The 20,945-nt window shown below is 35.7% G+C and overlaps 1 protein-coding gene across 23 annotated transcripts in view; it reads left to right on the forward strand.

Annotated features, from left to right (window-relative positions):
* Positions 1-20,945, forward strand: part of ABCA16 (ATP binding cassette subfamily A member 16) — a 223,653-nt gene that overhangs the window by 149,812 nt on the left and 52,896 nt on the right. For 17 of the 23 annotated variants that reach the window (XM_023616175.2, XM_023616174.2, XM_023616178.2 and 14 more), the window contains 7 exons: positions 1,229-1,475; positions 1,621-1,825; positions 6,034-6,253; positions 9,402-9,557; positions 13,199-13,386; positions 19,834-19,959; positions 20,219-20,413. In XM_023616175.2, coding sequence (XP_023471943.2) covers positions 1,229-1,475; positions 1,621-1,825; positions 6,034-6,253; positions 9,402-9,557; positions 13,199-13,386; positions 19,834-19,959; positions 20,219-20,413 — 1,337 coding nt within the window. The remainder of the gene's footprint in view (positions 1-1,228; positions 1,476-1,620; positions 1,826-6,033; positions 6,254-9,401; positions 9,558-13,198; positions 13,387-19,833; positions 19,960-20,218; positions 20,414-20,945) is intronic. The other 6 variants (XM_070232205.1, XM_070232193.1, XM_070232194.1 and 3 more) reach the window with 2 other exon arrangements.

The following is a 20,945-nucleotide window of genomic DNA, read 5'->3' on the forward strand; positions in this document are numbered from 1 at the left end:
AAGAAATAAAGACATTCCCAAATGAACCAAAAGTGAGAGAATTCATCACCAGTAGACCTTCCGTATAAGAAATACTAAAGGGATTTCTTCAGGCTGAAATGAAAGGACACTAGACAGTAACTCTGATCTATAAAAAGAAATAAGAGCACTGGCAAAGATAATTACATAGGTAAATATAAAAGACAGTATAGACATATCTTTTAATTCTTTTCCTCTTATAACTGGTTTAAAAGACAATTGCATAAAACAATAATTATGAAACTGTGTTAATGGGCTTATGATGTATAAAGTTATAACTTTTACTATGATGATAATACAAATAAGGGAGGAGGGAAGGGAAATATGTTGGAGCAAAATTTCCATACACTATCAAAAGTAAGTTGATATTCATCCGAACTAGACTGTTTTAAGGTGGGACTCATGTTGTAATCCCCAGAGCAACCACTGAGAAAATAACTTTAAAAAATAGTGGAACAACAACAAAGGAACTTAACTGGTACACTATAAAATATATAAATTTAACACAAAAAGGTAGTAGTGGGGAAACAGAGGAACAAAAAGTAGGTAAGACACAGGAAACAAATAGCAAAATGGCAGATATAAATCCTAGTTTATAAGTAATTACATTAAGTGTAAATAGAATAAACAGTGCAATCAAAAGGCAGAGATTTTCAGAATGGAATTTTTAAAATCCAACTTACATGAAATGGACACATTGTCACGGGGGAAAACACAAACTATCAAAACTCATGATAGCATCAAAAACAGTAAAATTCTTAGGAATAAATTTAAGAAATGCAAGACTTGCACACAAATTTATCAAATATTGCTGAAGGAAATTAAAGATTTAGAGACATGGAGAGATATTCCATGTCACAGATTGGAAGACTGAATATTTTTAGAATAGCAATTCTCCCGAAATTGATCTATAGATTTACTGCAATCCCTATCAAAATTCCAGCAGACTTTTTTGCAGAAATGGACAAGCCAATCCTAAAATGTGTATGGAAATGTAAATGATCTAGAATAACCACATATGGTGAGATTATTGTAAGGATTAGTGGTGGGTTGGAATTCTTGAAGAGAAAGGTAAAGATTTGACAAAGACATTGTGGGAAGTTAGAAAGGAGAGAGATCATAGGAAAAAAAATTTTGGCCTTTCCTCTCCAATATTAGTAGGTGATTTATTACATGTTGACTCACTAACCAATTTCTTTCTTTATTCTAGGTAACATAGTGAATTACATATTGGAAAATAAAGAGTGTCATGACTTCTCCATTATTGCACTTTCCATTGAGGTTGAGAAAAACGAAACAATATTTACTATCTTGTTCAATAATGAGGCATACCATTCAGCTGCAACATCCCTGGCGGTGTTAGACAACATTCTTTTTATGTCACTTTCTGGCCCCAATGCCTCCATTGAAGTCTACAACAAGCCTCAACCTCCCCATATTTATGGTTCTAATGTAGTGTATGTATGATTTTCCTTTTACTGGAATTGAGCCTTAATATACCCGCTTGCTATCTGGCCATACACGTTTGAAAAGAGCTACTGAAATTGTAATTGTATACTTTTATTTCATCATGTATTTCAATTTTTATTTTGTCCTCTGTAGACCTACGAGTGGATCACAAATAGTATTATGTTTGGCTTTTGGCATGGCGGTTGTGGTCAGTAGCTTTTGCCTTCAGACAGTGACTGAGAGAACCACTAATGCAAAGCACATCCAGTTTGTGAGTGGGGTCTATATACTTACTTACTGGCTCTCTGCTTTGCTATGGGATCTCATCTGCTTCTCCATTTCATGCTGCTTACTACTGGTGAGTGTTAGCTGAACTGTCATGAAGGCTCATTTTTCTGTCACCCACAGGAAAGTCCTATTCAACTAATCATAACCTAAAATAAAACTTGTAAAAAATTTGAAACGACTTTGGTTCATTATGCCAGATAATCTATTGTAGTAACCTCATTATGGAAATATTCACCCTCATATTATTTCAATTGGAGAAAATATTTTTCTTCAGTTTCTTGAATTTGGCTTCCCATGTAATTGTTCAGCATTATGCCCTGGCCTAAAAACTACTCTAAAGTAGTAAGATCTATTACTTGTCACTTATCCCCCACTCCTTATATAGATAAGCCACTGCCCACTAATTCCCAATGCTGAGCCCTCTGGTGAAACTGGACTATAGCACATAGTTTAGAATCATGACCTAAGTAATGCTTCCTGTTACTGTTCAACCCCCTCCCACTTTCATACCCCAAGTTTAAGATGTCTTGGTCAAAAAAGCAAAACTAGTTTTGCCTCCGACACCTAATTTTAGACACTGAGGATGTAGTATGAACAGCAAGCATGTAAGTATGTACAGAATTTTTTAATGTAATGATTTTGCTCATTAGTGAACTTGGCAACCTCTTTTATTTTGTGTGCATATTTGAGGGTGAGGGAGATGTGAAGCTATATAGTTACAAGAGGTAAACATATTGGTAAAGGAGGTAAAGTTACTTTCTGTACAGGAGGTACTGTGGACTTAAATATGAATAGAACAGTGTCTCAGCACTCAAATAGTTAACTGTTTAGCAGTAGACACAGAAATTAAAGTAGATCATTATAAAATAGCGTGCTAGTTGCTACCATAAAGGATGAACTAGCAATTTCCAACTCAAACTATACCATGGAACAGTAAAATTAGTTGTTACAGGAAAAACGAGAAACTTTTGGTCAGTTTGGCTCCGATAACCATAAGAAAACTCATGATTATTGCACAGGGGCCCTAGGATTCGTTCTGAAGGAGAGTCAGGATCCCACAAACTACAACAGCTGCTCAGCAGGGACCAGAGGCTGGAACAGTCAGGGCAAGGATGGTAGTGGTAGTGTTGTGAGCAAATAGTACGTACAGAAAAATCCCAAGGTTGACAGAACAGAGCAGTACTTCCTTCATCTTGCAAGACTGGCTAGTGTCTCCATCCCAGTCTCTTCTGTTCACAGCTCACCAACCAACCAGCATAACAAGAGAAGACCACCATCCTTTGTGGGGGCCACTACTCTCATCTTTCACCACAGCAACTGGGAGAGCTGATCCAAGCATGGTCTCTGGCTTTACTGTCTCTCCTCTGTGTAATGCAGTATTGGAATCAATGAGAAAACCTCTGAATCTTTTCATCTCCATCATCCATTTTTTCTTTGACTCTTTAAACTTGGCTAGCACACTCAGCTATCATTTCCTGGTTAATAGATCTGTAAATAAGACCATCCATTATTAATACCTAGACCAATATTGCCATATATGGCTCATGAGGAAAAGTTATTTGTCATTTTTTTTTATGTTATGTCAAATACAATTATCTGAAGCGACTTTAATTCATCATATTTACAGGCAAGGAAACTGAGGCTCACAAAAGTAAGTTACTTACCCAACTCCTCCCAGCTTGTACCATTTCAGAACCCTGATTGGGGTTACTCCAAGGCTCTTTGTCATTTATCCATTCAAAGTCATGCTGGATAATGTACTTTAATCTTATTTCTGCTCTCATATTTGCAGTTCCCTCTTTCTTAGCATCTTACTCTACTTTGATATCTGCTTTTCTATCCTTTGATATCTGGTAACACTCTCTCCCCCCCGACCCACCCACCCAAAATTCCCCTTCATGATTCTCAGCCCAGAGTTCTCCATCAGGGTTCATAGGTTTGCTTGCTTATCTGAGTTGGCTGTCCTCTTGTTGTTTTAAGTGAAACACTCCCTCACCCTGCTCTGGTTCTGTGAAATGCCACCAACTTGACTTGTTCTTGGACCCAGCAAGAGGAAGCAAGATTCTATCACTTTGCCTAGTAGCCAGGATTCCTGTTTCACCCTTTCTCTGCCTGTCAAATTGAGAAAGCAGGTGGCTTTATTGATCATATGCCACACGAGGGTTAAGCTAACTATGTTGCTAGCTTCAACCCCTGATGAACTACCTGCCCCACCACTGTTTTACCTGTTACCCCAAGAGATTCTTAGTGGGGTTTGGTAGACTCCTCTGCCTTCTACAACTGAGACCATGCATGAAGACTTGGGAAAGTAGAATAAGTAATTTTTCTTATGAGTTATGTTACTAGAGATGCTGAGTGGTGAGGCTTCCCCCTCATGCAATCTGTGTGCCTGTCTCATGACCTCTAAATGTCCTATAAAACACAGTTGAAAGTCCCACCTTCCTGAATAACATAGAATTTATTTATTTATTCCACAAACATTCAGTTCCTACTATAAGCTGGTCTGTGTTTTAGGCATTATGGATACAGCTTGGGGAAGACAGACAAGGGCTCATCTCTTGATGAGCTTAAATTCTAGTGAATATTAAAATTACTGGCCTCATCAAGGGGTTAAATAGCTAAGTTGGTGTCACTTTGGAGATGTGCCTCTCATAAGCCTTGAGATATACTATTCTCATCATTGTGTAGCTCAGTTCTAGAAATTCTTAAGGGAGCTTCCGCCACTTCAGGCCACAATGCATTGGGCACAGCTTACTTTACCAGTGTCATCTTTTGCTATTTCCCCCTCATTCATGAACTTATTTTTAGGCAAGGCACCAAGTAAGGATTCAGATTTCTTTTCCTAAATAGCTAACCCATTGTTCTACCATCTTTTTTTTGATAGCCAATCTTTTCAAACTGATTTGAAACACTGCTTATGGTGTACATTAAATAACAATAAGCATTTAGGTATATTTTGTATTCTTTATTCTGTTCCATTGATGTATCTGCAATGTTCCACTACCAATCTGTTTTAATTATGGTAGTTTTATAATTCATTTATTTTTTATGGATTGACCTTCCTTACCTCCCCCCATTAATCTTCTGCTGGATTTCCTTGCTATCTTGACATATTTTCTTTGTTTACATGTAATCTTTAGAATCAGCTTACCTAATTTCAAAAAAAGTCCTATTGCTATTTTTATTTAGAGTAATTTTGGAAGAATTTACATTTTTACCACATCAAGTCATACCCTATCTTTAAAAAAGGTATGTGTCTTCACGTATCCAAGTAGAAATTTAAATTTTCTTTGAAACAGATTTTAATTTGAGACATCCCTGAGTATTGTCAGCCTTAGAACAAAGCTGTTCCTAGGTTACCTGCAATTTCTTTCTGACTGTATTTATTCTTTTTATTTCATCCTTAGTTGGATTGGGGAACCAATTATAGTTATAGCTGTTCAGGTTCTTTCACCTAAGATAACTGATTCTCTTCATATACTCTCCGTAAACACTACTGCTTAAATATAAAGTGCTTCTAAGAGCAGCATCAGGTTGTAATAGAGGCTGTTCTTAGTTTAACCCTTCTTTCCATTTATTAGTGGCCCTGCTAAATAATTTTGTAATTACTCAAAAAGGGCAACCTTGCTATCTTTGGAGAAACTGTAATTACCAACTATTATCATATAGATTTCTGGAAAACTCTCTTCTTTAATAGCTCTAGAGTTTTCCTTCTTCCTAATCTAGTTCACTCTAAATTTATGCTTGCCTATCTGATTCTCAAATGGAACAAGAAGTAATTGAATAAGGAGGTTCCTGAGTTGCTGAGATAGATATAAGGGGATTGGGGGTCCAGAGTAGGGCCAGGAGACAGTCTAAATGTGGGGAGTGATGCAAGGGAGGTTGTGTAATACTATGGCAGCCGCAGGGAAAACCTTTAGAGAAATAGTCTACTTCTTGCATCAATTTTTCCTAGGAAAATTCAGAGTTGGGCTTAATGTAAACATAATTATTTTGACTTTAATCATGGGGGGGAGAATAAAAGGTAATACTGTTCCACATAGAAAAAACAGAAAAGGTAAGTGTAGTCATTCTGTCACAAAAGTCTTCTATTGAGAAAGAGGTAGTTTATTTCAGGTTCATAAGCTAAAGGGTTTTTTAATGGGTAAAATGACTTAAGTAATGAATAGTTCTATGCTCTAATGAAGGTAGTGCTTGCTGTTTTCTAAATGTTTTGGCTTGCCTTCTTGTTGCACAGTGTCCTTCAACTTGCTCTTACTTCTGCACTCTATGTCTCAGGGAGTGTTCAAGTACTGCGGAATCGATGCATTTGTTGCAGATTACCATTTTCTGGACACAATGATGATCTTTATGCTGTATGGTTGGTCTGTTGTTCCTCTCATGTATCTTGGAAGCTTCCTGTTTTCTAGTAGTACTACTGCATACGTCAAGCTCACCCTTTTTAACTACTTTTCAACTGTTTTCAGTATGATCACGTACATCCTATGGCACCTCTCTGGTAAGGACTTCACATAATTTTCCCTTTCTCCAGGAAATACAGTGAATAAATGAGGATGAAAGAGCTTGAGGATAAAAATATTAACTATGAAGCACTTACTTTCCAAGAATCTGAAAAGCTATGCTTTTTGAAAATCATCAAATATTTATTGAGTGGATTTGAGATAGAGGTTTAGGGAAAGAGGAAATGGGGAAGAGAAAGGAAGAAAAAGAGAGAGAGAAGCTAAGCCCTCTGAAGAAGTGGGACTCGGTATCACTCTAGCCTGAGAGAAAAAATTATAAGAGTAAGAGATTGCAATACAAGTGTGCAAAACATTCATCTCCTTTGAAAGATCGTCCCCCTCCCTTGAGACTTGGTCCTTCAGTTTTAACATCTTAACAGCACTTTGGAGCACGATGGGGAGACTGGAGAGTGGAAGGTCCTCTGCTATGACTTCGCCCTAATTTAATGAAACACATAATCTTGAACCTCCTAATGAGATTTTTTCAGAAGAACATAGTAAAATATGTAACAAATGTACTCATCATTAAACCCGTTTCCCACCTTTCAGGCCTGGTTTCAGCAGGATTCCAGGAGTAGTTTCCCCCATCTTCCTTCTCTGGTTATGAAATTTAAAAAGAGCCTGATTCTGCTAGAGATTATCACAAATAGGATTTGTTTTTTTGTTTATAGAAAATTCCTTTGTTGAATTTCTCTATAAACATGAATTTTGAACTGTGTTAATCCACTCTACCTGAAGTAGTAGAACCCCACCAAAAGAGGCTTCCAAACTCATTCCCTGACTTTAAACCTTGGCCTCACACAAAATGAAACATAGTATGTGAACCAGGCATAAATTTTTTATTCTATTCACACCTCTCCAAAGACTAGTAGTATACTATGTGAGGAAGATTTAAGCCACTGCATAGTAGCCTAAAAGCCAAGTGGCCAATTATGCATTTGTGCTTATTCCATGAATTAGTGATAATTGTTGTCAATCATTTTTATGTTATCTATAGATTCTACCAGTGGTCTGCCCTATTAATTGATCATGTTACCGATTCTTTCTCATATGTATTTCCTTTCTAAAATTCTCCTCTACTAGTAACTTAGACCTTTGGACACTTGCAACAATATCCACTTATTTCCCCTGACCTCAGGTAGAACTGAAGCTCATTTCTCATAGCGAGCTGTCCATCCCTGCTCTCTCAGTGAATCCCCTTCCCTATAGGCAGCCAGTCTATAAAGTCCTCAGATTCTAACAGAAGGTAAAGGTGGATTGGTAATTGTTGCAGGAGAGCATAGCAACATTATTGCAAGGCTTTAAGTTTAGCAAGAACAAATTACAAAATGAGTGACTGAGAAATATGCAATCTGCTGATCCTCATGAATTACTATGCTAGATTGTTTGTGCTTTGGAATCAAAGGCTGGAAGGGAGTATCTTATCAAACATGAAAGCAAGGGGCTTAGGAACGCTGGGCCCTTGCAGGAACGGAATGCTGTCTGCATAACTTGCTGATTGTTTGTTCCCAGGATACTCCCTAAGAGAATGGCCTTGTGTAGGGCTGGTGTACATTGAAGAGGGGAAGACTAGAACTGCTGAGCTTTGACTTGCATATCCCTGCTGGCATGAGTTCCTGCTATGCTTGTACTTCTTTGCCTGCAAATAAACACATGGCAATCAGAGGGATGTCACCTCAGTCCTTGAGGCTGATGGTCCCCTGTCCCATTAAATAATATAGAGTGTGTTGTGTCTATTATATAGACTGTGTTCTGTCTATTAATTCCATCCACCCCTTCAGCTGGCTGCCTAGCTGGTCTCGGCAGCAGGTAATGTTAATTTTTATTATTAATTTCATCTCTGAGACTTTATTTTCTGGCCATGGTGTATTATCTGAATCCAGAGGAATGAGCTTTCCCTACTACCTGGGGCAGACTAAAGTAGCAACCTTGATTTTGCTTTTACTAAAACCCAGATACTATGGGTTTTCCGAATTCCAGTTTCTAACAGTTAAGACTATTCTCCTGGAGTGTAGTTTCATGGACTTCTAAACCTGTTAATTTTCTTATTGTATTATAATATAATTTGCCTGCAAAAAACACTAAGTTTAGAAAACTAATTCTACTCTGATGGTTGAAAAAAAATCTGATTACCATTCTGTCCCTGTTGCTTATGGTGGGAATGATTCCTACCTTGTCTCTTAATAGTTCAGTTCTTCCTCCTGGCCTCTACTTTCCAGAATCCCATTATTCCCGTTGGTGTCAGGGAACCAAATTCCATTGCAACACACCCTACCATCATCTTCACCCTACAACAGTCAACACGGAGTTCTTCAAGAATGTATTTCTTATTTTTACTTTTTATTTAAGTATAACTTACATAAACAAAAGTGCAGAGACTATAAATGTACAGATTGATAAATTTTCACAAAGTGAACATGCTAGTGAAACCTCCCTCTCTCCAGCCGTGTCTTCCCATGGGTGTAGACCAACCAGGAGCCAGAAAGCAAAGAAGTCCCTTGATTTAGTCCATATAGAAAATCCTCCCAGGGCACAAAGTCTAATGGAGAAGGGTGGCGTATTGATTAGAAGGGGAAAATAGAAGAAATATGACACAGAGGGCTATTAGATTTGGTAATGAGAAATTCAGTGGAGACTTCCATGTCCAGAAGAATGGAGGACTGAATATCGTGAATTGCCCTTCCACTTAAAACAACAATATATGTTGGATAAAAAATTGTTTAAACTTTTTAAATACATGATTGATCTAGCAAGAAATTTCAGAATGCAGAGGCCAACAGCAAAGTGAAATCCAGAATCCCATGATTTTCCATTTGATAGGATGCATGGGAAACAGAGGAGAGTAGAATGACCTAGAGCCAAGCTGAGGTAGAGATCTTAATAGCAGACCCACACATAAAGAGGGACAGAGCCTTGGGAAACACCGTTAACAAAAATCTTCTCTTGAACTCTATAATTGACAAATCCAGGCTATAAGATATCAAGGTGAACAAACTTAGTGGCTTAATAACTAGTGTTTTCTCAAGGATCATCTGCTAGATTAGTAATTCTCTGAGAGTGGTTTAATCATCTTGGGGAAGTTTATTGTTATGGGAGGTTCATTAGTTTCTTATAATTAAAGATAATCTGTCATCTTTCTCCTCACAGAGCCTGACTCCATTGGAGCCTCCATAGAGAATGTATTAATGGTGCTTCCTAGTTACAACTTTGCAATGAGTATCAGCAGATTCTTTGATGACTATGAGGTAAAAAAAATATGTGCCAGGAAATTTCCAACTACATCTCTGCACTGCAGTAAAACATGTGAGTATCTGGGGCTCCCCAGATCCCTGAAAAATAACCTATTCCTTTCCAGACTTCCACATTTAAGCTTAGATTGTGGAAGATAAGACAAAGTTGTCCCTCCTCCAATTGAGATAGTTAGGCTTGCTGTTTTGAGTGTTTTACTGTACCAAAGTTGTTTTCACAGACTGGGGGAAAAAATGAAGCCTCAAAATAAAATCCAAGATAAATTTTGTGAAGTCACCACCAGATTTAGGATGAGTTACTAACAGTCACATCTACTATGTGAAAGTAGCTTTCCTTAACATTATTTTGAATCTTCACAGCACCCTACAAGTTAGCTATTATTCCAGTTTTGTAAATGAAGAAACTAAACACCTAACTTAAACTGAAGATTAAATAGGTTTTCTGGGACACTCAGCTTTAAGTGTCACACAGATGAAAGAAAGGTAAATTCACAGCCAGATCAAAATCAGGGAAAAATAAAGCTGCTGTATTAAATTTTCTTTATTTTAGGCTGATTTCCTATTTTAGGTTGATTCTAGAAATTGAGAAATAAGCATATTTACTGTGTGTGTATGTATATTTGTAATTCATTCTGGAACCAAATAGTTTACATGCAGCCACAGAAAGAGAAATGTAATAATATTTCACTAAATCAATACAGGGTAAAATGTAATTATTCAGGCCAAATGGATTATATTTTCTTATAATCCCCAAATAACAAAAATTATGTCACATTTTAGTTTGCATCATATTTGGACAATAAATTCCTCTGTTTTTTGAAAATAGCTCTAAGTTATTGTTTACCTACCATAGTCACCAGTTTTAATTAATTTGTTTTATTTATTATTTTTAGTAAATTTATAAAGTCATGCAGTCATTGCCACAAGACAGTTTTAGAATATTTCCATTATCTGAAAAAGATCCCTCATGCCTGTTTACAGTTAATCCCCATTAACACATCTAGCCCAGCCATCCACTAATATACCTGCTGTGTCTATAGCTTTGATATTTCTGGATATTTCATGTAAATAGCATCATTTTTTATCATTTCAACCTTATAATGTTAAACATTCCTGAACATGATTTGTATCATTTCAACATTACAATGCTGAACATAAACATTTGATTTACCATAATGTTTTTGAGATTCATCCAAGTTTCAGCATATCTCAGTATTTAGTTACTTTTTGTTAGCTGTATAGTATTCCATTGTATGGATATACCACATTTATTCATCAGTTGATGGACATTTGTTTGGACAAAAGTTGTTATTTGTGTCTTTTGAAGCATAAAAGTTCTGAATGTTGATGAAGTCCAGTTTATCAATATTTTCTTGTATAGATGGTGTTTTTTGTATCATATATAAAAACTCTGCCTAACGTAAGGTCATGAAGATTTTCTCCAATGTCTTCTTCTAAATGATTAGACCCATATTTAGGTCACAGCATAATTTGTCCTAGCAGTTTGTTGAAAAGAATATCATTTCCCCATCATATTGTCTTGGTACCTTTATTAAAAATGAATTGACCACAAGTATAAGAGTTTATTTCTGGATTTTAAATTCTGTTCTTTTGAATAACAAGTGTTGGAGAGGATGTGGAGAAAATGGAACTCTCATACACTGCTTGTGGGAGTGCAAAATGGTGCAACCACTGTGGAAAACAGTATTGAGATTCCTCAAAAAATTAAGTATAGAACTACCATATAATCCAGCTATTCCACTGCTGCGTATTTATCCAAAGAACATGAAAACACAAGTGAGTAAAGATATTGCACACCTATGTTCATTGCAGCATTATTCACAATAGCCAAGACTTGGAAGCAACCTAGGTGCCCATCAAGGGATGAATGGATAAAGAAGATGTACTATATACATATACACAATTGAATACTACTCAACCATAAGAAAGGATGAAATCTTGCTATTTTCAACAACATGGATGGACCTTGAGGTTATTATGCTAAATGAAATAAATCATAGGGAGAAAGTCAAATACTGTATGATCTCACTCATAAATAGAAGATATAAACAACAACAAACACATAGAGATAGAGATTGGATTGTTGGTTACCAGAGGGGAAAGGGGAAGGGAGGAGGGTGAAAGGGGTTATTAGGCACATGAGTATGGTAATGAATTCTAATTAGCCTTTGGATGGTGAACGTGATGTAATCTACACAGAAATTGAAATATAATGATGTATGACTGAAATTTATATAATGTTATAAACCAATGTTACCTCAATAAAATAAAATAAGATAAAAATAATTTTAAAAGAGAAATGAAACATATCTAAGTATCTAAGATTTGGTGAGGATATGGAGAAAGTGTTACCCTTATATATTGCTGGTAGGAATGTAAAATGTTGCAGCTACTGTTGATGACAGTTTGGTGGCTCCTCAAAAAGTTAAATAGAATTAACATATGACCTAGCAATCTCATTCCTGAATACATACCTAAAAGAATTGAAAACAAGTATTTAAACAAGAACTTGTACACAAATGTTCATAGCAGCATTATTCATAATAGATTTTTTTCCATAAAAAGAAGGAGCAATCCAGATATCCATCTACTGAGAAATGGATAACAATATGTAGTATATCTATACAATGGAACATTATTCAGCAATAAAGATAAATGAATTACTGACACACGCTACAACATGGATGAGCCTTGAAAACATTATGCTAAGTGAAAGAAGCCAGACACAAAAGGCCACTTATTGTTTGATTCCATTTATATAAAATGTCCAATATAGGCAAATCCATAGAGACAGAAAATAGGTTAATGGTTGCCAGTGGCTAGTAGAAGGAGGGTAGTTGTGACAGCTTAATAGATACAGGATTTTCTTTTGAGGTGATGAAAGTATTATGCATCTGGGTAGTGGTGATGATTGCAAAACATTATGAATGTACTCAGTTCCAGTGAATTGTACACTTTAGAAAGGTAAGTTTTATGTATATTTTATTAGAACAAAGCAAACAAATAAATTGCATTTCTACATACTGGCACAGATCAGTCTGAAAATACAATTCTTGTTTAAAAAAAGAGTGCTTTTATTATCTTCACATCTCAAAGATGCCTCCTATTTGCATATCCAGAATTTAGCTGCTTGTACTAGGTAATTTTCTCTATAGTAAAGTCAAAAACTATAAACGATTGCTCATTTAAATTATTTGTTATTTTCTTCCTTGTGAGATATTGCCATTAACGCTCTTTTCCTATTTAAAACTTTTTCCTATTTATAGAATACAAATTTTTCTCACTCTGAAGGTCTTTAAGAATATTCTGCATGGCCTACAATAATGGTTAGATATGCATAGATATCTTTATTGTGTTCACTTTATTTAATTACTAAGCATTCTGTTTACAAAGGCTCAGCCTTTGAAATGAATTTAGTAAACAGTAAGGTTGTCTCCAATTAAAACTAGTGAAAACTAGAGGAAAAATCATTTGCAGGAGAACTTTCATAGTAACCATAAATATCAGGGAAGATCAAATAAGAGAGACAAAATATTAAGACAATTACTTATTTTCCATATTTTATACTTCTGTAAGCCCAACTTAAAATTCATTTCAATCCTATATTAATATTTGGTGTCATCTTAGACTTTGTATCAGTTTTTAAGGTAAAGCTATCTCTTTTATCATCCTCAGTTACTGAGAACAATATTTATAGTTTTGGAGAAAATGGGATTGCGAAGTTTTTGATTTCATCGGCTGCCATGGGCTTATTTTATCTCCTCTTGCTTTTGTGTATGGAGACTACATTCTGGAGACTGAAAAACTTCTTCTTTCAAAAAATTATATTTAATGTCTACAACATATTGATGAAAGGCAGGAAGGTGAGTAACTAACATGGACTTTAGATAAAATTCAAACAAAGCTTAATGTTAGATCAGAATTAAGAATTTACATATTCCTACCTCTATTACTTGATAAAGAAAATATTATTCAATGATACCAAATTCTAACTGGGACTAATTTGAATCACAAGTCTTTCATCTTAGTTTGGGTTTCAGGTTCTAAACTTTGAATCCTTTGCCAACAAAGAAATACTCCATTTACAATGGATTGACTATGATAGAAAGCACTGTCTTGCACATATACTGTCTTTGAGATGTATTTGGCTTTAATTAATTAATTGGCTTCTTTAAAACTATGTAGGATTGTAAGACAGCATGGCCTCTACCAGTCAGAGTATTAATTATTGCTTTATAAGCTCTCGTAACTTCATATAATCTCGAGTTCTGCCTAAAATTTTTTAAATTATCTTAATGATCCATTAATTAGTAATTGAATTCTTACTGTTCTACACTTGAACATCTCCTAAGGCAGAAAACTGCTGCATCTGTCTCTTTATAACTTCTCTTCATTCATCCCAATTCTGTCTCTGGCTACTATTCTCGGGTGGCTCTAGATCTTGACCATAAATTTCTCTGATCCTGCATATCTAATATATATCTAATATCTGCATATATTAATTTCAGAAGGGAGGATATCTTGAGATCATAATAGCCTCTGCTACCTCCTGGAATTCTGACCAGTATGAATAGCATTCACCCAGAGTTTTAGTGGCTTGTTATATGTTGCTAATTAATGCCTAGAACTATATAACAATCCAAAAGTTGTTTTCTACCTACTTTTATACCAAAGCCCATACAGATTTTACTACTCTAGTCAGAAGATGTCTAGTCCAAGACATGCCGACAAAAAGAAGTTTAAGTTTTTGAGCAGCATAAAAAAAGAAAGAATTTTTTCCTAGTACTTTGGATTACACATGTGAATTTTATCTCGAGACTTTTTTCTGCCCTTTCTTAGGCTGAGACAGTAGTCCCTAACCCATGTCACACTTCTTCAGGTATGAAAAAAGAAGCATAATGAGTATGAAAGGAGATTTCATGACAATATTATGAGAATATTTGGCTTGAAGGTTCTTCCCCTATTTGTCACTGCTCCTGTATGCTGAGAGAACAAGGCCAAGCAAAGGAATAATACTTGGATTAGGCCAAGGCCTCAAACTTTATATAGTAATCTAACGAACTAGTCTGTTTAGCCTCAGTATCCTTAAACCAAAGTAAACAGTTTTTCCTGTGCTCTTTAAGCCAAAAGTCTGATCTCAGTTTTCTTAACATTTCAAAATGAGAAAAAGACACAGATATCAATGAGAAGTAGACGATGGTTCTTAAACCATGAAAAGTGACAGAGATTACATGTAGAATTCTTCATTGATAGAGTTTTCTGTCAACACTTTGACTATATCACACCACTGACTTTTAGACCCCATTGTTTCTATGAAATGGAGTACTGACTTCATGAGAAGTCAGCTATTAATCTTTTGTGGTACCCTTGTGTCTAATGAGTAATTTTTCTCTAGCCACTTTCAAGATTTTCTTTTTGTCTTTAACTTTCAATTGTTTGACTATAATGTGGCTAGGTGTGGATCTCTTTGTTTGTAAACTACTTGGAGTTCATTTAAATTCTTGGATGTATAGATTAATATTTTTCATCAAATTTAAGAAATTTTTAGTCATTATTTCTTCAAATATTTCCATTACACAAATGAGATAACAATAGACTTTGTTTCATACAGTTGTTAGTCTGTATGATAATCACAAACATCTGTGATGTGCACAGTGCCTAGCACATAATAAACAGTCAGTAAATGTTGTGTTTTAGTAGGAGAATTCTTGTAGCTTATTAACATCTTCATTTTCCTCTTCCACTGCCCAAAACCTTCCAATATTCACTAGCTTAATAAGTAACACCATCATTTATACATTTGTTCAACAGAGAAATCTGGGACTTGTCCTTAACTCCTTTTTTCATGTTCCATCCGCAATCTAATCTACCATTAAAATCCATGTACAGATCTTTCACTTTGTTTCAAAAGGACTTCTTGGTACTTTATGCTGAGAGCAAACATTTACACTGGTGGATGCTGTATATGTCCCAGAAAATAAAAGGATTGAATGCCCCCCTGTGATGTATATCATAAAGCACTGTCCAGATCCCCCTTCAGTGAAGTTTGGATCTGCCCTCAGCTTCTGGGAGTGCTGTCTTCAGACAGCCTTTAGCTGTCATCTTTATGGATTGCTTCAGCTGCAGAGAGCCTCCTTTCCCAAGATAACACTCCTTCCTATGTGACCTGCATCCAGTCACTTGCAGATGCTAGAGTAAAATGTTTGGTCATCTCAGTGTCATTCAGACAACTTCAAGGCTTCCCATGGAATCAACTGAGGATGTCCTTTGGCCTGCATCACAGCTTGACTTCTCCCCTGCCTACTCCTGACTTCCTCCTCTCCCTTCTACAGGTGTTGGTACCAAGGGAACTCCACCTGCAACAGTTAGTACCAGGAGAGGTCTGAGAAATATACAATAAGATGAAGGTTTAGAACTAGATGATTCACTGCTCAGCTGGCAATGAGGTCCACATCACTGGTGGTAAAGGAAGTACAGATAGCACCTGGCATAAAGTAGTGGTCTAATTGTTAAAACTTTCATCAGTGGTGACTTGAGATGATATACCAAGGAAGAGAATGCACTGACTAATATGTCAAGTCTTCAAGAAATATGGGGGAAATAGCAACCATAAGAACAATGAAATTATGAGGCTATTTCTAAGCTCCTTGCTTTATAAAAAGCTGAGAGTTATTAGGAAGAGATTGACAGCCAAGTGTGAAAATGAAAGGTCTTCTTTGGTAGCATAGAATGAGGCTCTAATTTCCTCCAGTGGAAGAGCAGATAAAACTGAGTACTAGGAATGAGGTCTAATTTTCCGATTACATGAGCTCCAGGAAAGGTCAAACTCTCAGCCAAAGCAGATCTATGCCAAGATCACAGCTCTCCTTAGAAAAGAAGAGGATCCTGATACATGAGATGGGGACATCTGAGTTAATGACCCCAAAATCTTAAATCCCCAGATTACTCTGAAAATTCTGGGTCTACAGAAATGGCACACTCCTCTCTGTTAAGAATTCACATTCTCTCCTCATATGAAGAAAATAGAGAGACTTCCCCTGCAAAACAGCATGTGCCTTTCACAGTTGTGGGTAATCTACTGCTTACTCCCTCAGTAATCAATAGAATACCAGAGACAGAAAGTCAATAAAAGAACTGTAAAACACCATCTACCAACTAATCTAATTGACATTTATAGAACACTCTACCCAAAAAGAGAAGTGCACATGGAACATTGGCCAAGATACATCATTCACAATTTTAAGAGAATTGAGATAATCCAGAGCAGGTTTTCTGATCATCATGAAATTAAACTATGAATCAATGATATAAACATAAGAAAATCTTTAAGTATTAGGAAATTAAGCAACACACTTCTCTATAACCCATCAGCCAAAGATGAAGTTGCAAAGGAAATTAGAAAATACTTTGAACTGGAATCTAAAAAACAAAACAAATGAATAAACAAAACAGAAACAGACTCATAGATAACAGGAAACAAATTGGTAGTTACCAGAGCAGGGAGGTGCTTGGGGAGAGTGGACAAAATAGGTGAAGGGGATTAAGAGATAAAACCTCCAGTTATAAATAAGTCATGAGGATGTAATGTACAGCATAGGGAATATAGTTGATATAGTCAATAAGATTGTAATAACTTTGTATGCTGACAGAGGGTAACTAGACTTGTGGTAATCATTCCATAACATATATAAGTATAGAATCACTATGATGTATACCTGAACCTAATAGGATTTTGCATGTCAACTATACTTCATAAAAAAAGAAAATATTTTGAACTGAATGAAAACACAAGACATGAAAATTTGTGGGTTGCATGTAAAGCGGTGTTTTAATGGAAATTTCTAATATTAAATGCTTATATAAGAAATGAAAAAAGGTCTCAGGTTAATAATTGAAGCTTCCACCTCAATAAATTAGGAAAAGAAGAGCAAAATACACTCAGAGCAAGCAAAATACACTCAGAGCAAGCAGAAGTAAGTAAAAATAAGAAAAGAAATAAACAAAAGAAATAAAAAGAAAAGAAAACTGCAAACAGAAAAGAAATGGAGAAATATCAGTTAATGTAACTCAAAACTAATTCTTTGTAAAATGATCACAGTAGTCGCCCCTTACCTATACAGGATACGTTCCAAGACCCCCAGTGGATACCTGAAACCATAGATAGTACCAACCCCTATATATACTATGTTTTTTCCTATACATTCATACCCATGATAAAGTTTAATTTATAAATTAGGCACAGTAAGAGATTAACAATAATAACTAATAAAATGGAAAAATTATTACAATATACTGTAATAAAAGTTATTTGAATGTGGTCACTCTCTTTCAAATTATCTTTTTGTTGAGAACTTTCACTTTTTCACTTAAAAGAAGCACTTTACAACTTCTTTTTGGCAGATCAGTATTGCCAGCATCACTACTTTTGTGCTTTGGGGCCATTATTAAGTAAAATAAGTGTTACTTGAACAAAGTCCTGTGATACCACAACACTGGATCTGATAACCAAGACAGCTACTAAGTGACTAACACACAGGTAGCGTATACAGTGTGGCTATGCTAGACATAGGGATGATTCATGGCCTGGGTGGAACAGAGTGGGATGGTGCAAGATTTCATCACTCTACTCAAGCAATGGCATGCAATTTAAAACTTATGAATTACTTATTTCTGGAATTTTCCATGTAATATTTTTGGATTGCAGTTGACCATGGGTAACTGAAACTGAAGATAGGGGGAGGACTACAGTAGAACTGATAAGCCTCTAGCCAGAGTGACAATGAAATAAAGAGAGACAACACATTACCAATATGAGGACAAATGAAGGGATATCACGACACATACTACAGAAATTAGAAGCCATTCTATGTTCATAAATTTGGCACCTTAGATAAAATAGAAAAATTCCTAGAAAGATACAAACTGCCAAAACTCACTCTAGAATAAATAAACTAGTCTCGTTTCAATTAAAGAAATTTTGTGCATAGTTTAAAACCTCCAAAAAAGAAAACTTCAAGCCTGGATAATTTCCCTGATGAATTCTACCAAAAATTTAAAGAATAGCATCAATTTTACAAAATTTCCTCCAGAAAGTAGAATTAGTGGGAGCATTTCCCAATTCATTTTATGAAACCATCATTACCCTAATACCAAAACCTGAGAAAATATCCCTCATGAACACATACACACTAATCCTCAACAAAATGTTCACAAATAGAATCGAGGAATATATGGAAGGAATAATACACTATGACAAGTGGGGTTTATTCCATGAGTGTAAAGCTAGTTTAATGCTTGAGAATAAATCAGTTACCCACAATATTAATCTCAAGAAGAAAAACTACAAGTGCATACCAATTATTGCAGAAAAAGCATTTGACAACATTCACCATCCATTTATAATTAGGAAAAAAAAAATCTGCAAACCAGGGAAAGAAAGGAACTATCTCAGACCCATAAGCGGCATCTACTTCTACATAAAGCCTTACATCAAAAATAATGGTGAAAGACTGACTGTTTCCCCTCTAAGAATGAAAACAGGGCAAGGATGTTCACTCTTACCACTCCTATACCACCATTTTTGACATTGGAAAAGATAAAAAAAACACTTAAAACAGCTCTCTTCTCGCTCTTTTAATTAGCATGTTTACTGAGCTGAATATATTCTTGTGCTTCATTCCTCCTTAACAAATACTGTTAAATGAGTACTTGATGCAAAAATAGGCAATTCAAATCAACAGAATTTTGCTCCAACAATACCAATTTCTATTCATAAAATATGCTACGTTGTTTCATTCCTACATATCTTTCACTAAGCTCCCACTGCTGATGGCAGCCTTTCTTCCATCCCCACTCTACCCTCATTCTCTCAATAAAACCTAGTTTATTCTTCAAAATCACCTCAGACTTTGCCCAAAAAGAGGCTTTCCCTAAAGAAAGAGTTAATTCTTCTCTTCTCTGTATCTTTTGGTCTCTTGAACATATGTTAATTGTAACAAATCACACTAGACAATAATTCATAGTATTGATGTGGCTTTTGTTTTCCATGAAGTGTCCACATTATTGGCCAAAACATACTGCTTACTCATAGCTGTAGAAAAACTTTTTCATGGCTATAGTTTCCAAAACTAAGTCAAGAATAAATTTGTGCATAAGATTTCAGGAAATTGGTAGGAAGGCTCTTAAAAATTACTCAAGCATTTTCTGACATCTTTGAGATTACTCCCCCAGGTCAGCTTTCAAAAACCCCTCAGTTTAAACCAAATATCTAAAGTAAATTCACATCTGTGATCCTTGTCTTGAAAATATAGGCTATGGTGTCTATCCAAGTAATCAACGAACTTGAGGATCCAGATATAGAAAATGAAAGAAAAAAAGTCCTGGCATTGCCTCCTAAATTGAAGAACACTCCACTGCTTTTTAAAGAACTTACAAAGGTAAAGTCATTCAATGACCAATATTGCCCTGAACTTTAGCCCATTAGCCCACCTTCCCTACAAAGAATTCATTGATAGGATTGCTAATTCCTTGGAGTTCTATGGGATCTATGTATATTCTGGTAAAATAGAAAGCTGAAAGGGGAAGAGCTCTTGTGAAACTGTCCACATGTAGCAGTCCACAAGGGTCTGAGGTTATGGTTGTGGTTGACCCATAATCATTGCTTTAATACATTGTGGGGTTTTTTTATTTTCTCAGATTTATTATAAATGTCCAGTTGTAAAGGCTGTAAGAAATATCTCCCTTGTAGTCAAAAAGTCTGAGTGCTTTGGATTACTTGGATTAAATGGAGCCGGAAAAACCACTACATTCAAAATGCTGACTGGAGAGGAGACCATAACCTCTGGAGTTGTGTTAATTGATGGCATTAGCATCACTGAAAATATAAGAAAGGTATTTCTGGTCCTAACCACTGAGTCAGTGCCTCAAGGGAGGAAGTAACCAGGCAAATGGATGGGGGAAATGTCAGTGAAGCTGGAAACACTGATATATATATATCAGTGATAGTCATGATAACATTTTGAGTTTGGGGAAAAGCAAATATTCTTTCTGGCTGAAACAGAGGATGAGTATCTGTAAATGGGTCAAACTAGAAACAGGAAGAACAGTTATTCACTTAATCTGCTGTGATATAATTAGAGCTTGATATAAAACAATTATTAGAAAAAGTAGTGAAAATATTAAGAAAGTAGAATTGATAGGGTTTAGGCTTCATTTGGGTGTGGGTTATAAGGAAAAGAAAGGAACCTAAGATATTCCCAAGATTCTATCTTGAGCCAGTGAATGGGTGAAAGTTCCATTCACCAAGATAGTAAATACAGGAGATGAGTGTTCAGAAGAGGATATGTTGAGTTTTACATGTCTTTAACACATCCAAATGGGAGAATATCTAATAGACATTTGGAACCTATGATAGTAAATTGAT

The sequence above is a fragment of the Equus caballus genome, chromosome 13 (genome assembly GCF_041296265.1).
Source record: "Equus caballus isolate H_3958 breed thoroughbred chromosome 13, TB-T2T, whole genome shotgun sequence".
In the NCBI taxonomy this organism is placed as follows: Eukaryota; Metazoa; Chordata; class Mammalia; order Perissodactyla; family Equidae; genus Equus; species Equus caballus.